This window comes from Mytilus californianus, unplaced genomic scaffold (assembly GCF_021869535.1).
Source record: "Mytilus californianus isolate M0D057914Y unplaced genomic scaffold, xbMytCali1.0.p SCAF_3, whole genome shotgun sequence".
In the NCBI taxonomy this organism is placed as follows: Eukaryota; Metazoa; Mollusca; class Bivalvia; order Mytilida; family Mytilidae; genus Mytilus; species Mytilus californianus.
This window is the reverse complement of record NW_026262679.1, coordinates 107,130,580-107,148,315: the sequence shown is the minus strand read 5'-3', so window position 1 is coordinate 107,148,315 and position 17,736 is coordinate 107,130,580. Positions and strand designations below refer to the sequence as shown.

Below are 17,736 nucleotides of genomic sequence, written 5' to 3'. Positions count from 1 at the left end.
TAAATTAATAAGTTTTTACTTACTAGATTCAGGATTATATCTTAGAGGTTTTTTCTATTGTTTATTTTTGTTACTGTTTACAAAATTATACTCTTTGCACCTTTGAGTTGTGGATACAAAATAAATACCCCGATAAACCAATGACAAAAGTCCATGAATTGCTAAGGTAGATCCTCAAAATAATATGGAGGCCCACAATGAGATTTATATAGAGAAGACTTTAAAAAAAAGTTTATAAATACAATTAAGGGGTAAATGGGAGTTAAGGATACAAAATTGATACCCCTTCCAGAAAAAGCAATGGTAGATTTTATGATTTTACCATAAGAAAACCCGAAAATAATAACAAAACAAAATTAGAGGTGCAAAATTGCATAATTTGGTGAAGATTCTGAGAAAGTTTTATTTCATTATGATGCGGGGTTTTGTATGAGAAGCGGATACATATGGACTGTAGTGTTATTACAGTCTATGTTTGACACAAAAAAAAAACCAAAACCAACCCAAAATCATTGGAATGGAGAAACAGAAAAGTAAATGCAAAAGTGCTAGTGAGAATGGTTCGTGAAAGTTTCACAAAATTCTCTTTAGCAGTTAAGATTCAGTTGTGGATACAGATGTGGGACAGACTAACGAAAGAACGAATAAACGAATGTACAGACTGATGGACTTTCCCATCAGTATATACCATCCATTTTAGAAGTTGGGTATAAAAGACTACAAAAAGACACTCGGAAGTCAACGAAAAATTAATTTTTTTACTTGGATTTAGTCATATATATCTTAGACATATCGGTTTTTAAAATCTTTTGTGTACATTATTCTGTTTAACAGCTAAAAATCGCGATATTCGAAGTGATTTTTCTTTATTAAGTTATAAAGTCAGTTACAAATGTAAGAAATAATGAAATTAAGCGTACTATTTTTGAACGAATTGATTTGTAAGTTCGTAATACCAAAAAAAAGTAAAATAACAAAAATACCGAACTCCAAGGAAAATTCAAAACGGAAAGTCCCTTATCAAATGGCAAAATCAAAAGCTCAAGCACATCAAACGAATGGAAAACAACTGTCATATTCTTGACTTAGTACAGGCTTTTCCTTATGTAGAAAATGGTGGATTAAACGTGGTTTTATTGCTAGCAAAACCTCTCACTTGTATGACAGTCGCAAAAAACAAACAGACATAACAGGTAAAAATGTCAAAAATTAGGGTACAGCAGTCAACATTGTGTTATAATCTTAAATACTATTAAACCAAATAACTATTTGTTTTATACAAGATGTTAGTCCAATTTTAATTCATCGATTAATGTCTAATTTGATTAAATTAAAGAACTCTTTAGTATGTTATAATTCTGAACTGTTTTGTTTGTCATAAGGTCGAATGTCTACAGGTGTTTGTACGAAAACTGCATGTACGGAGTATAGCGATTTTGTTTACACTGCATCATAATACGATAGTTTATATGTTTCCAAAGGGTCATTTTAAAGAAGGATTAAGTTCTCGTCGAATTATACGGTGAACTAGATCTTATCTATTACGTTTCGCTAGACAAAACTTTAAATATCGTTTTAGTTTGATACGTTGTGGTGCGTTGTTGTTTGACCTCCTTTTTTTTTTAGTTTGCTTTACTTCCTTAATGAAATTACGGTCAACTCAGCAACATGTTAGACATTGGTGTCAACATTGAATAATTTTCATTCTGTGACTGATAAGAAGTCAAAATGAAAAGAATTTTTATTGATTGTTAGTTTCCGATATTTTTTCTAATACAGATATAGTGTTGTCAGTTATTATTCCAATTGGTAACGGATTTGGCATACGGGAACAGTGTTTACCTCAAAACATTAGAGCTATGCTACTTAACCCATGTAGAACTTTAGATATAGGAGAACCGCCTCTTCCAGATTTTAATTTATCATATAACATGAGAATGGTTGTGAAAGCGATGATTGAACAAACTAAAGAAATAAAAAGAAAATATGTAAGTATTTCTAACTTATATACTAAAAAGAAATAGTTTACGTGTTTTAAAATAGTAATACATATTATTGCATATTGGTATACTTTTAGTGTTCTTTTTATTCGAATTGGAGTTTTATTAAAACAAAATATTCACTGAAGAAAGTTGTTATTCATCGCGCTTAACTTCACGTGCTTTTACATGTATAATTAGTTAATTTATTTGATATCAATAGGTGTTGCTATATAATTCTCATAGAATATTGAATAAAACAGTAACTGTCTTTTGTTCCGATTAATATGTGGTCTAATTGACCATGAAAAAAGTTTTAATGAAACCAGCAAAAGACATTACTTGTATAGTTTTACAATGACTTAGTTATTAGAATCGGCTCTTAATGTATTAATCGTAAAATGTATGCAATTTTTATATTAATAATAACAATATTTATTATTTTATGTTTCTACGTCATTAGTTATGCTATTGTTAATTACTGTTGTTGTAATTTACTATTTTTTATTTTGTTATTATTGGGATATATAATTAATAATAAAATAAAATGATATAATAGTGTAACATATTGATCAAATTCATAAGTAAAATAATCAAGACACTGGCAGATAGATCAATACAAATCCTAAGCAGACTTAAAAGAAACTTAAAACACTATCTACACAAAAAACGTATTCTTGAGACAAGCAATAAAATTTCAAAAATAATTTGAACTGTACTAAATTTCAAAATGTTTTCAATACATATCTGATATTATAAGACAATCTTCTTTTTAACAAGTTTTCATGAAACGGTATATTTAAAGATAAAACTATACAAATTAAAATATATCGCTAAAAATCTCAAAAACTAGCTAAAATTAAAATTCTTAATAAAAGTACTAAATAGCTGGTTATTAGCCTTCACAGTAAGATTATATTTTTCAAAAATAATGTACCAAAAAATATACACATTGAATATTTTACGCCTAGTTTAAAATTAATGGCGGGTAAATACGAAAATGAATGAATGAGAACTCTACCCGTCATATGTTTCTCATATGACGACGGATATGTTCCAACTGCCGTAACCATAAATCCGTCCTCGTTTCCTCTAATGTGACCTGCCGAATTAGACTTATCACCGGGTTTGTACTTTCATGAGGTTCAGGATTGGGGATCCTTCATTTCTGTATTCCTTATTTTTTTAGGAAATGTTTCTCTATTCTTTATAATTTTTGCCCATTATCCTCTATTCTTTATATTTGAGCACCTCATTATTCTCTATTCTTTATTTTTTGGGTCCATTTTTCTCTATTCTTTATATTTTTTGTCCATTATTCTCTATTCTGTAAACCCCCATCCACGCCCTCTTTCATGAGCAACACGACGGATGCCTCATGTTCAGCAGGATATGCTCACCCTTCCGGAGCACCTGATATCAACCCCGGGTTTTGAACTCGACTTATGAGTTTGAATATCCCTTTGGTATCTTTCGCCACTGTTTCATAATGTGAATAAATTTCGTATCGATTTCAAGATATACAAAATCATCAATGAATTCACAACATTTTAAGAAAGGTTTGTTTCGAATGTCGCCATAATTAGGACTTGTCATCAACAAGTGTTTCCGTCTTCAATCGGCTTTTCGTTACAAAACTAAACAAACGATTATGCAGTGGTATTTGCAGTGAAGCATATCGTCCTGTCTCTATGGATAACGGCAAAGACTCCCTACAAAATAAAGAAACTGTCGAACGATCTGTCCTTGGTAGCTACTGTAAATTCAGAAAGTTTTGTGAGGTTTTTATTAATGCGAATAATGCGACTAGGCGAGTATCGCAATAATAAGAACTCGCATTTTGATAACTAAAACATAGATCTGTATGTAAATTTTTCTGAAATCGCAATAATTAAAATCGCATTCTCGTCCATTTTTGAAAAATCGCAATAATAAATGCACGCAATAATTTCTGAATTTACAGTATTGAAACATATGGTTCGGTGCTCAAATCGTAGTTTTTACAGGATTGACTTGCATTTTCCAGTGCTCGCACCATTCGGATATAACACCCAGAAGTTACTGTAGATTTATCTCGTGTGGGTGCAAAAAGAGCAATGTCATCCGCGTAAAGTAAAATGCATAACGAAAAATTATTAACTTTCACACCATAATTTAGACTGTTAATTCGATCTGTCAACTCATTAATGTACATCGCAAAAAGCAAGGAGGGCGAGAGAAAACACCCCTGTCTAACACCAATGGAAAAACTAAGTAAAAGAGTTATACTTATACTATACTTAACATCCTGATATAATGACTGTATAGCTGATAAAAACTTTCAAGGTCCTCCAGTTCGCCGTATTTTGAGCCATAGTTGATTGCGAGGTACAGTGTAAAAGATTTTTGCAGGTCTATAAAAATGACCAAGGTTGCCTTTCTTGAATGCTTTCAATCGTCATACAGAATATTGTTCTCTTCGAGTAGTTTGTTGAGATAATGTACAACAGTTCTACTTATGCTTCATTCTTTACAACTTCATGGAAACCCCACGCTTTACGTAACTTAAATGCTTGCACTTTTTCGTCTCGTGTTATTTGTTCATTTAGATCACTCGAATCCATAGAAGACTGTTCATGAAGTTTGACGTCGTGAATTGGTGAGAAGATATCGTTGTCCGCAGTGAATCATGACAAGCATATTCTCCTTAACACTAAGCACACAGTCCTTAGTTCCATCACAATCGATTACTCCCCAGTGAATCATTTCTTTCCTTTCATTTGTAATACCTATACGCTCGATCGGTTTCCAAAATTCTTGCGGATTTGCAAGTTGAAGATTTTTGCGCAGTTCTGATTCTATTTAACATAAATGGCTTTTTTCGGGGTTTTTTCTATCAAACTTCTCAAAAACGTTCTTTCAGTTCAGTATGATTCATTCAACACCTTTTTTGAAACGGCGACCCCTTAAATATCAGATGTTGCTTCCCAAGTGAACACCTTTTGTCCCATTGAGGCTGTAAGAAGTCATTCCAATAAAGTGTGTATAAAGTTTTGATCGTTTGTTTGGCTCATTACATGCAGCAATCGTCATTTCGTCGTGCAAGTTCTTTTGAAAATCGTCGTAAGCCATTTGAATATCTCGAATAAAGTTTAGGGAGTGCTGAATCCTAACACCCTAATTCTAACATCTTCATTTGAAATAAAATTGTCTGGAATTTTCTTGATATTTCGCGTTCAAACTTGTGTGATTACATTCTTGATCACCTTGTGTTGTTAGCCGTAATCGGGATAAATCATATAGCGCATCAACATAAAGTGATCCGGTATTTTCTCTGGGTTATAATTTAACTCTTTAATCACATTTCTTCGCCATATAATCTTAAATAATGTTCTTGTGGGACGCAAATGTAATGAACAACAGATTTAACATTAGGAGAGATATACATGAAGTCGTTCACATCTGTACGTCCGTTCAGCATAGCAAAGTTCAACAATCTTTCATTGATATTATTGTTGTTAGTGGTTGTGTTATTGTTATTATAAAATGGTAAACGAACAAAACCAAAATACTATGTGTGTAGATAGATATAAGAAGATGTGGTATGAGTGCCAATGAGACAACTCTCCATCCAAATCAAAATTTATAAAAGTAAACCATTATAGGTCAAAGTACGGTCTTTGTTAAAAATGATTTAAATCTAAAAGAAGAATTCTTCATTTTAAGAGTTTTGATTCTTTCGCAATGCATGTTGAATTAAGAAAGAACGCTATCACAATGCTGGGTACAACTTTCGTATGAAGATGTGGATTAGATTTGTTGCCACACTCTTTAAGTTATTTATTTATGTCAATGGTTGACAAATGCATGCCCTTGTTACTTTGTATATGAAAAGCGACCATTTGTGTTTAATTCCTAGACTTAAATATAGTAATACGAAAAACTGTATCAGAATGTCTATGTAAAAGTTTAAACTCTGAAAGGAATGTGTATTTTTGTTCCCAGTCTTCATTTGACTGTATTAATCTGGTAGGATCTATATAGCATTCTTAAATAAAAGTTTGCAACTGCGTCAGTAAAAAGGTTTCCCGATGACAATTTTGACCGTCTTTTTTAGATTATTTTGTATGTTATAATTTTCGTTGGAAGATGCTATACTGTTTGGAAGCCTCCTTAGTTTAAAAAAAAATATTGTATTGGCCTACTAAAATTATAGTTTGAATGTACTTAATATTAAAGTTGTTTTAGAAACATGCGTTCTGCAGACAATTATTGTCACTCAAAAATCCACATTTCAATGAGTGCTTACATCTCATATATCCCAGTGAACATGAGATTAAGGATACTACCGAAAGTAGAAATTCTGCTTCATATCTTGTTTTCCCCCTTGATATTGACACAGATGGACGACTTCAAACTAGAATCGATGACAGCCGAGATTATTTCAACTTTCCAATTGTCAACTTCCAATTTCTCAGCAGTAAAACTCCCTCTACTTTATAATATGGCGTTTACATATCTCAGCTAATACATTGCGCTCGTGTATGTTCACACTATACGGACGTCATTAACAGGGGTGTGCTCCTTACACAAAAACTGTTCTAACAGAGTTGTAAGGGAGAACGATCAAAATCGACAAAAAAAACATTTACGGTCACCATCGCGAATTGGTTGACCGATACGGTGTGTCGGTATCTCAACATGCAACATGTATTTGCTGAAAATTTTTATATACCAGTTAAGACTTCGATCTGTATTTTACCGATTGTGTCCTGTTTCCGATTGTGACAGTTTGACTGAGTGTGAATTGGCATGTCGTGTGAAGCATACATAAAAGTAGACGCTCATCATGTCGACGCACCCGGTCTCGTTCCTTTTGGGGTTGATGTGATTCCCTCAGTTTTTGTTTCTTATCTTGAATAGTCTCTTTTAATCGATTTACAAGATTTGAACATTTGTAAACTTCTGTCAATACCAGTGCTTTCTGGCTGTAAATTTTAGCCGTCAATTAGCCAAACTGCTTCGGGACTGTTCTTATTCTAATTATTCATTTTGACTGTGGGTTGTCCGATTGAGAATTTTGTAGCCGGATGAAACAACTCTTAACATCATTGTTTCGGTTGTACCGTTTAGCCCTTTTTTGCTTCGAGTGAACCCAAAAAACGTTATTTCAGAAACAAATGTTGTGCAATCTAAATAAATCATAACTTAATATTAATTGTAAATTTATATTTCCTCTTATAAAAGGTTGCACTTTGTAAATACAGCTATTTCACAAGCCACGCCTCTTTATGGGGAGATATATAATATTCATAGATATGTTAATTTGTTAACGTACTGGTTCCCAGATATGATCTCTGTGTTTCATCTCATAGAGACATAACTTGGGAATGTAACGAGTATAGAAAAACATGGTAGCACCTAAAATTTAATTCTGTGGTGGTCTAAAAATGAAGATAGGGCTAGTATAGAATTTAAGTATAAGTTTAAACTCTTAGAAGACTTCAAGTTCAGGGCAGATAAATGTTGAAAATATGCCGCACAGTCCTATATTTTGACCTTTGAATAAACTAGTAGTGCATATCAACTTTCCGTTCTGAGATACAATTTTTCACGAAACTTCACAGTAAAAGTGGCACAGTTTTAGCCGCAAAGGGAGTTTCTATTGGAAATTGCATTGTCTATATTTACAGAATTGCAACCTAAAGGCCATATTTTGAAAGGATTTGTATGACCATCTTGAATAATTCCAGGTATGAAAAAAGTAGTTCATATGGAATTCTATGCGACTGTCATACAAGTTAGAGGTTTGGCTAGCTATAAAACCAGATTTAATCCACCATTTTCTACATGAGGAGATGCCTGTACCAAGTCAGGAATATGACAGTTGTTTTCCATTCGTTTGATGTGTTTAAGCTTTTGATTTTGCCATTTGATTTTCCGTTTTGAATTTTCCTTGGAGTTCGGTATTTTAGCTATTTTACTTTTCACAAACAAATTGATTGATATCCAAACATATGCATGTGAAAACATTAAAAATTTTTGGTTTACTCCATTTTTTAACCAATGAATCGTATTTTCTTGCAGAATTTAAGATCTGTTGTTTCTCATGGAAGCAGAGTCAACATTTATCTACCAGTTAAACCACCGGTTAGTAAAATTAATCCAGATAAAGATTTAAACACAGTTATAAACTTTGTTTTCCTATTTTGGGTGTAGAACAGTTCTAGTACCGTTTTTGGTATCCGTATATGTTTATTTTTGTGGTATGAATAAACTCATCATAGATACGAGGACTAAAATATCCTAGTTCTTTATTTCTTTGTAACTTTTAATTTGTTTTGATCATCAAATTAAAAACTACCTTACTTTAATACTGAATTAATTTGTCTGTTTTAGAAAGAAAAATACAAAGGCAAAATGACATTTTAATTTTCATATTATAGCATAAATTTCTTTAAATATACATTGTGAAGTATCAATAAACAGAATGATACTGATTTTAACGCGAATGACCAATTATTCTTAAAGAATAACTTTCATTATGTACGCTTGAATAAGACTTACTATGTACACTCAATACCAACTGTTTGTGAGGCCATATCCATACTAGAGTATCAGCTAACTGGCCTATCACAGATTTTGAAATTTTGACAGTGTGAATTCGTATGACTTGTGATGAATACATAGCAGGAGACGTTTCCCCTGTCGAAGTACCTTCTTCTGAGTTCATACGATTCCCTCAGTTTTTGTATGTTACCTTGATGTGCCTCTTCCAAATCGATTAACGAAATTTATTTTGTTTTTTACCTTCAGGTGCCTCTTCCTAATCGATTTACGAAATTTAAACATCGGTAAACTACTGTCGCCTTAATCTAACTATTTTAAGATCATAGTTACAAATTTATGTAAAAAGAAGCGTTAACCGAAGATTGGTTTTTTGTCATATGACCAAGCGCCGATTGGTCTTTGCCTTCCATTTGTTTTTATCTGATGTCGTACACAATAAGAGATTCTTTCCGGAACAAATATGATATTGAGATCAAAATAAAACTAAATGTTTCTTCTTTCAATATTGTCCGATGGAATAACAACATTGCTCATACACGATTGGTTTGAACAGCTGAGCCAACTAAATATAAACCAATTATAACAGAAAGATTCATAATGTTTTATTTCCAGGGTATGGTAAGGTTGACAATCTACTTGTTAACCACCATTGGTAAATTAACTGCCCACAGATTGAGGGGCATTCAGTGTGCCTAAAAAAGAAATAAATGTCAAATTAGAATATCATGTTAGTCTATATTGTGTTACAGAAATTATACTTAAATACAGTTCTTCCTAAGGACCATTCAGGCATACAACAAAGGGTGGTAAATGATAAATTTTCAAGTTTCTTTATTTTTGGTAATTGACTTCATTTATAATTTTAAGTAATAAACCCAAAAGGTTTTTTTCTTAAAAATTAGGATTGTGTCATTTCTTGGTCGAAAAATGGATAAGTTTGATTGAATATATTATCTATTGTCTGTACGATACCTTTTGACTTGTTAAAACAATTCTTAGAATACCATATGTTTTTTTCGAAAAGTGTTGAATAAGATCATTTTTAATAATTATTCATTACTGCATTCTGTAATGATATGTTTATTTCTTCAATTTGTCGAAAGCCTTTTAGCTGAACATCAGCAATTACCTGATTTAATGTTATGTGACTGTGCTTAATTAATCAATTTTCTCAACCAATATTGAAAATCAAGAAAACATATATTTTACACTCTTCTTTTCAATGCTTTTGTGGTAGGAAATCAAATCCCCCACCATTTTCATATATTTGGAATAGTGACTAACAAAGCAGTTCACATTGCTAATTGGACTTTCTTCCTTATTTACAAATATCTATCACCTAAAACAGTCTATTTAAGTAAAATGAATTTAAAAAAAAAGCTGGGTGATGAAATTAGTCAACTTCATATTTCTGTTTTTGCATCTAAGTTGAATTCAATTTGATGGTTTTTGTAAGAAATATGAACATGTTATAAAGAATTTGTTTGACAATAATACAGACACTATTTCGAACTTTAATGTGAATAAAAACACCCTTCTATTGGTACAATACTTTGTAGCATGATCATTTTCCGGTTGGCCGTTTTTAGGTCACGTGGGAATGGCGCCATTAAAAGAAATACTAATGAACGAAAACGCGCGATGAGTCAGTAGTACACTTGGAATACGAATTTAGTTTCGGTCTTTGGTAACTTTTGTAATAATCTGCAAAATCTAGGTGAATTTGCTCACTTTTGAGTAAAATAAATGTGAAAATGCATCATGTGAACAATTTATGATTACGAGCGGATACACATTTCTATTAACTGAAAATTTGCAATACTGAGAACGAATACTTTAACACATGTACATTTATACTTTTCGTAACGTTTTGGTGTTTGACTGATCAAGTTTCTAAAAGATAAGGAAATAATCGTCGACATTTTTTTTTTAATGTTTACATATAGAACTTTTTTATAACATTTTATAGTTTCCATAATTGTGACTAAGTTTAAGGAAATAATTCTCTATAATTTCATTTGTAAATCAAATATAAACTTTTAAATGTACGATGCAGAACAAATAAACACAGTCGAAAATCGATAGTTTCATGAAACTTGGGGTATTTTAATATTCTTTAATATATTTTTAGGTAATAACAGATGCTGGATTGGCGGATATGATGTTATCGTTCAAGGCTTATTTCGTACAGATAATTTCCATGGAAATCCAAGAACAGAATTTGCAGCGTACAGAAATTAACACTTTTGAAGATGACTTGCGATTGTTAAAGAATTATTTATTATCTGGAATGTGTTTTATATCAAGACGAATTACAGCCCAGTCGGATACAATGACACCGTTATGCATCAATACATTACAGCTGTTACCAACATATCAAGCAACGTCTATGTTTGTTTTAAGTCATTTGAAGTATTTCCTAGGAGACGTTGATAGAGCATTTGAATAAACGTTTAGTTTTTAATAAACTATTTGGCATGTTTTTGATATATCTGTGATAATCAGGCAGCACATAAATTATTTTCTTACTTTACCATGTTTACATGTTTTTCCATTGTCTATGTATACCTACGTGATTGTTATTAAAATAAATATGAATTATCTTAATGTTTTTCTTTCCTAATGTATTACCTCCCTCTCCCCAACACATATGTTTATGTTATAAAAAAAAATTAAATAAAAAATCATCTTTGTTCGATTTAGTTTGCTTTTTTTTTTCTCAGAGAAATGAATATTGGCATTATAATCAATTGTTTTCTCCGATTAAACTTTTTTTGTTTAATTAAATCATAAACAAACAATTTTTGTCAATGATATATAGGAACAAGAAATGTTCCCCATATTTTCAATATAAGCAATATCTTCCCTTTTCAAACAATCCATCTATATAAAAAAAATCATATTCCTCATTCCAAAATACACTGACAAACACAAAGGACGAATCGTCTGTTAAATAGTTGTTTGTTCTACAATTGTGTTGTATTTTCCAACCTGCAGATTTTAGATTTTTGTTCCTATTGAAACGAATTCAAAAAATAAACCAAAGATAAATTACACATTATTATTTTCAAAAGTATGTTATTCAGGAAAGTCCAAATTCTTAATCCATGTACTTGTTTATTTTATACATTGTTGCCCTAGAAACTATTTGAACAAATAAAATAAACAAATACCTAAATTAAAATAGGCTATTTCATTAGTGTTCGCAAACTAAGACAGGAAACATTTTATGTATACAGTTTTCCTATGGAAAATTTCCCATTTACATTTTATTCAAAATGTATCATCCTGATTTATTCTTTTTCTATTTTAAAACTTTAAAGTGAACATTTGTGTTTAATATTAAGAAATCACTATCTTTCAAAAGTTGCATAAAAATCAATACTTTCGATCCAAATGTGTTTAAGGTATTTCATTACTTTTGTGAATTACATTATCAATCACAAATGACGGAATTTAATTTTACTGCAATGTTTGTCTATTTTTATCATTTGGACTTCGATAACTATCAAATATTTACTATATATAAATTTATTCAATGTATTGACGTACTGATTATTCGGGTGACCGACATATCTGATGATTTATAAGAGATTTTATTTACTGTAGAACCGTTTGAACCAACTTGTAGTATGGTTGTATGATTATTTTTTTAAAACACTTCATTGGCAATTTTTTTATGCGTTTACAGGTCGATGAAATAGTTAAACAATTCATTGACAAAAAAGACATTGAAGAAAGAAGAGGGGATGCGGTATTGAGTCAACCTTGCAGCAAGTTACCTAAGGACCCCGAGAACTTGTGATAAGGGTTTTGTTAGGTACACCCTATGTTATACATTGAACTTACCCCCCTTTCTTCCCCAAAATTCTTTAAGTTGTATTTATCTTGCCGTTCGCTCATAAAAGAACGATAATTCGTTCATTTTAAACAATGTTTTAATATTACTTGTTCTAGTTGTCCTAGATAAATTGCTTGAACTAAAGAGGTAACACACAGTAACCAATTGCTTTACGATAAGAATATCAAGAAACCGTCGAATGAGAAAATGGAGATAAGATATGAGAAAAAGTGATTGGTCAAACCATAATTTGATTCAAATGCTAATATAACATTCAAACGCAGGGCTTCTTATCCCATATCTCCAGATCCCATTGGATAAAACATAAAAAAACATTAACTCTGAAAATAAGTTTTCAATATCATATCATTGAACATTTTCGACTTTAAATTTAATATGAAATAATCTTTTTGACATTTATTTTTTTTCTCATCAGTGTATCATATGATTCTCCTTAGGTCGTCTGCTATAGGTTTTCATTCTTGGCTGCTATATGCATAGTCAAAGCTAAAGACTACGTTATTCTATAAATAAGGAGAGTTTGAGATTACCGTCACCGGCTGAGCACCACAACAACATAAAATTAACTAAAAAAATCATTAGTTTGCTAAGTTTTCTTTTTGTTGGTTGTTCTTGTGCTAAAAATCGGTCTTTTGAGTCAATCCATATTCATCTGATTTTTACAGTTTGGTCTTTTATTGTACTACTTCACAATTGCCCTAGGTAAAACACTCACAAACCTTTTTAACCCAGCCGTATACATGATATCCCTGTCCTAAGTCAGTAACATGTAATCTAGCGATTGTCGTTTGTAGGTGTTTTAGTATAGATAAATCCGGTTGATCTTGTTTTCGGGCATTTCAATCGTATCTAAGACAGGGTTACCCTTGAAAAATCTATTTCACCATTGTAAGATTAATTTCAAAATAGACAAAAATGAGTTTTTCTTGCTAACTGTTGCATTTACTGACCCATCGAAGCAATTAACTTCATTGACCAAACATACAGGTACAAAATCGAATGATATTTGTCATCGGAATTTTTGTTCTACATGTACATACTAGTATAATATCTCAAGAGGAGACATTGCAACTTCAAGAAGAATGGTTGAATCTCCTCATTAGGTTTTTCCCAAACCGTAACAAAGTACTCATTTGTGCTTTGGGTTTATGCGCAAACCTTTGTCTGAAAAAAATACTATCGAGACATTTTGAGTGAATGAAACATTGCCTAGACTAAAGAATAGATTTTCTAACTTTTCAAGTATTTTTTTCTTCTACGAAATATACTTGTTTATCAAGAATTCATGACTATGAGAAAAACGAAAAGCCCATCGACATCTTGCTTTTGTCTTTAATAAAAATAAAATTTGCTACACACTTTCAGGCTTGCTGATCCAATAGAAAGGTGTTACGTTTATATTTTGTTAACAACTCATGTTCGTCTGCATGAAGTAAAACATACATGAACATAAAGCATTATAAATTTCGTGCGCGTCCGCAGCGTTTTTCAGGATTTACCTTCATTTGGAACGCTCAAACTAAAAAAACGTAAAAGACAAGGATGCATGGATACCTGAATATGTATGGAGGTATATGACCAAAAGGGACACAAATTTTTTTTAAAAATCACTGGTAGACTGAATAGGCTGTTTGGTTTTTTATACCCTGTGGTATTCCAAGTAGTCTGACATCGGCTATTATTTGTATATACGTCACCATGAACGAACTCAACATTGATCTTTAAATAATCAAACTATGGTCTTCAGTAATTAAGTGTATTGATTTGAACTTATATCCGCGTACTGTCTGATATGTATATTGATTAACACTATTTATTAGGATAAAGGTCACTTGTTTCCTAATATTACTGGTCTTAAATTGTAATGGGTATTTACATTATCTGTAACTAAGAAGAAATCAGTAAAAAAAAATTATTATTGTCATTAATAACACTTCTTAGAGTTCTTCTGGGTTAACCTTCATCAGGAACTCTAAAAACAAATGAAAGCCATGGATTAATTAATACGAATTTTGTTTTAAAAAATTTGAAAACATCGAGATACTTGATGCTAAATTGTTTCTTGTGGTCATATTCAGATACTAATATGTCAGTCACACTTGCATTTAAAAAAACGTGTATTTAAAGTTTTCCTGGTCATTTATTCATTTGTAAATAACTTTATATGCTTATATTCAATTGTTTGATTCATGACTGATCGGGGGCGAGTAGTACCGCAAAAGAAATTAACCTAAATATATTTAAATCATTATGACTACGATTTCCGAGTACAGTTCTACGAAATTGAAATCGCAGTTTAAATTCTTTATTAAGTCAAGAGATTAGTTATGTGTAGGTTGTTATCTGACAAAACAAATCATCATTCATTTTTTACAAAGCTTTAAAAAGTTTAAAAAATTTATACATTTAAATCCTATATTATGTAACCTTATACCTATCACGTGATACCTATTATTCCCGGTTGAAATCAGGGCCATTTAAAGTTGTTATTCACATGACAATTGAACTGTTGAAGTCGGTTGTATGAATGAATAACATCAAATTACTATATAGGACATATTTTAAACTCAAATGCACAAGAGAATATAAAATTATAAACAAATTCTTGAATTCAAAAACACATACTGCATTTTCAATTTTCCCCTTTTGCAGAATTTAAAGTCTTTGTGGGTTAAATATAACAATTTTTGATACCGTAGCTTTTACTGCACGATGCTGTCATATTGCGTTAAAGATTTCGTGCAATAAAAGTTGCACAACTTATTCCTAAAAATAGACTTGTATACACGTAGAAAGCAACGAAGAGACGTCAGTCGGCAAACTTTGGAAAAAGTATGAAATAAGTGTATTACAATAAAAGATCAGGATATGAAAAAATATCAAATGATGTTTGTATTCACCATTCAACATTTAAGATACTTTTAGCATTTACTACGATCAACAATTTAGTTTTAAAATAAAAATGAAATTAATGACAAAACACAGAAAATAACTAAATAAACTTAATTACCGTGACTACCACAGTCACAGAGAGTGATTTCTGTACTCGGGTCGAGTAAGCCTATTATGCATGAATGCGGTACACATTTCTGTTGATATAATAGAATTACTAAATAGAATAAATTTAGATAAAGTATATACAATTTTTGTTATAAAAAGAGTATGTTTAGAAAAAAATCTGTTTGACCATACAGACTTGTAATGCACATTTTATAAAGATTTAACACCTCCTGAAGACAAGCTTCTCTGTAGTAATTGTCATTTAATCAGTATTCATTGACAACAAACGTGGCCCATATCAAAACAGTCAATTTCAGAGAATTAACATTTGTGATAGCTCAATGAATAAAATCCCATTGTTTCGCCGAATTTTTCCGTTACTTTATTTTATCAAAGTGTAAGACCAAACTTCAGAAAGACCAAACAAAAATATTTCCTGCAACACCTGCATATAAATGTATTTATCAGTATCGTTGTTTAAGAACGTCAGACGCACGTTTCGTCATAATATACCTCGTTAATGGTGCTCGAACCAGATGTCAGACCAAAAAAAAATAACGAAGTTAAAGACATTAAAACCAAAAACATAGTGACAATATAAAAAAGAAGATGTGGTATGATTGCCAATGAGACAACTCTTCACAAGAGACCTAATAACACAGAAATTAACAACTATAGGTCATCGTACGGACTTCAACAATGAGCAAAGCCCCGAAATGACAAATGTAAAACAATTCAAACGAGAAAACTAACGGCCTAATTAATGTACAAAACAATTAACGAAAAACAAATATGTAACACAGCAACAAACGACAACCACTGAATTACAGGCTCCTGACTTGGGACAGGCACAAACATACAGAATGTGGCGGGGTCAGTTAAACATGTAAGAGGGGTCCTAACCCTCCCCCTAACCTGGGACAGTGGTGTAACAGTACAACATAAGAACGAACTATAAAAATCAGTTGAAAAAGGCTTAACTCATCAGATAGATACAAATAGAAATAAAGAATGGTTCAGATACAGTGGTGGGTGGCTAATTGAGGGATTATAAAGACAATTATAAGAGTTTCAAACTATAAGGCAAAGACTGATGGACAATTAATCTGTCTATTGTTGAATACTTTATGTTGCCCTTTGTATGCCTCTTGATTATTTATTTAGTTGAAGGCTGTCTTATTGAGGTATACATGCATCTCATATCTTAAAAAATATACATAACATCGTGACCAAAAAGATAAAAATAAAAAAATCAAGTAATCTACAAAGCATTACACAGAAAACATAAGATTAAGCAACACGAACCCCACAAAGATGATCAAGATAGGGAAGCAGTAAGCAGTTCCAGTTCCACAAGTATCACGAAAGCTCATTCTTTTCAAATAGAACAATAATGATATTTCACCTTTCAACTTATATAACTGTCTTCGTTAATAATTTTGATATACAAATTTGTGTTTGATAAAAAAAAACAGTTTAAGTCAAACATGTCACGAATGATCAAAAGTGTGTCTTTTTAAATACAAGAACTAGTCCAGTGGCATAAATCCAATATGTTCGCACAATTAATCACTGTATGGTAAAGTATGAACTTTGCACAGTGCAAGTTATATTGCTCTGCAATACACATTTTTGGATATAGAGCCATCTAAAAAAATCTATAATGGCCGCTACATTTTAAATGCCAGCCAATAACTATGTAACCTTTCGATGAAGAACTTATAAAATTAATATAAATAATATACTCAAATGAATATAAACTCCAGAAGAGCAATTCAGATTCATGATGTCTTTTGTTTACATTTTTTCGTTATGATTCTGTCTCATTAGCATGTATTTAATGTATACCACGCATTATCTAGTTCCGTGATTTTAAAGTTTGTTTTTTTTTTTTTTTTTTTTTGTGTTTTGGTCTAAACCGGACACGTAGTGTCATCAGGGATTACCGGATATATATATATAAAATCTGTGGGAATTGGGAAAATTCATTGTTTATTGTCTTTAGGGTATATATATAATAAAATTCAAAATTGATGATATTATATAATTCAGAAAGAAAATTGAAGTAACATGAAGATCTCCTGTACGTTATAAGTCTTAACAAGCCTAATTTATACACTGATATTTACGTAAAGCATTTTTTTAAATAAGATATTTTTGCTACAAATTTTCATTTCTATCAGTAACATTTATATTTACTATGAAACCAATGTCTAAAATTGAGAACAATTTATTACACAGTAGAACAGTTTGAAATGTTTTTACGTTTAAACGTCCACAGGGTATTATATCTTTTAAATGCTTAAATGCAATCGACTAAAAATAGGTGATGTGTTTACTCAACGA

General features: G+C 31.2%; 1 protein-coding gene across 1 annotated transcript; it reads left to right on the top strand.

Annotated features, from left to right (window-relative positions):
- The first annotated feature begins 1,591 nt into the window (after window positions 1-1,591).
- LOC127735714 (uncharacterized) lies at window positions 1,592-11,129 on the top strand. Its single transcript, XM_052245985.1, has 3 exons — window positions 1,592-1,988; window positions 8,046-8,108; window positions 10,660-11,129. The coding sequence occupies exons 1-3, from the start codon at window positions 1,860-1,862 to the stop codon at window positions 10,975-10,977; spliced, it is 510 nt and encodes a 169-aa protein (XP_052101945.1). The 5' UTR covers window positions 1,592-1,859; the 3' UTR covers window positions 10,978-11,129.
- Window positions 11,130-17,736: the final 6,607 nt, after the last annotated feature.

Excerpts from the sequence above, each read along its gene's own strand:
- LOC127735714 (XM_052245985.1), top strand. The coding sequence starts at position 1,860 with ATGCTACTTAACCCATGTAGAACTTTAGATATAGGAGAACCGCCTCTT. Across the intron at positions 1,989-8,045 it reads AAGAAATAAAAAGAAAATAT|AATTTAAGATCTGTTGTTTC; the intron begins GTAAGTATTTCT and ends ATTTTCTTGCAG. Across the intron at positions 8,109-10,659 it reads ATCTACCAGTTAAACCACCG|GTAATAACAGATGCTGGATT; the intron begins GTTAGTAAAATT and ends ATATATTTTTAG.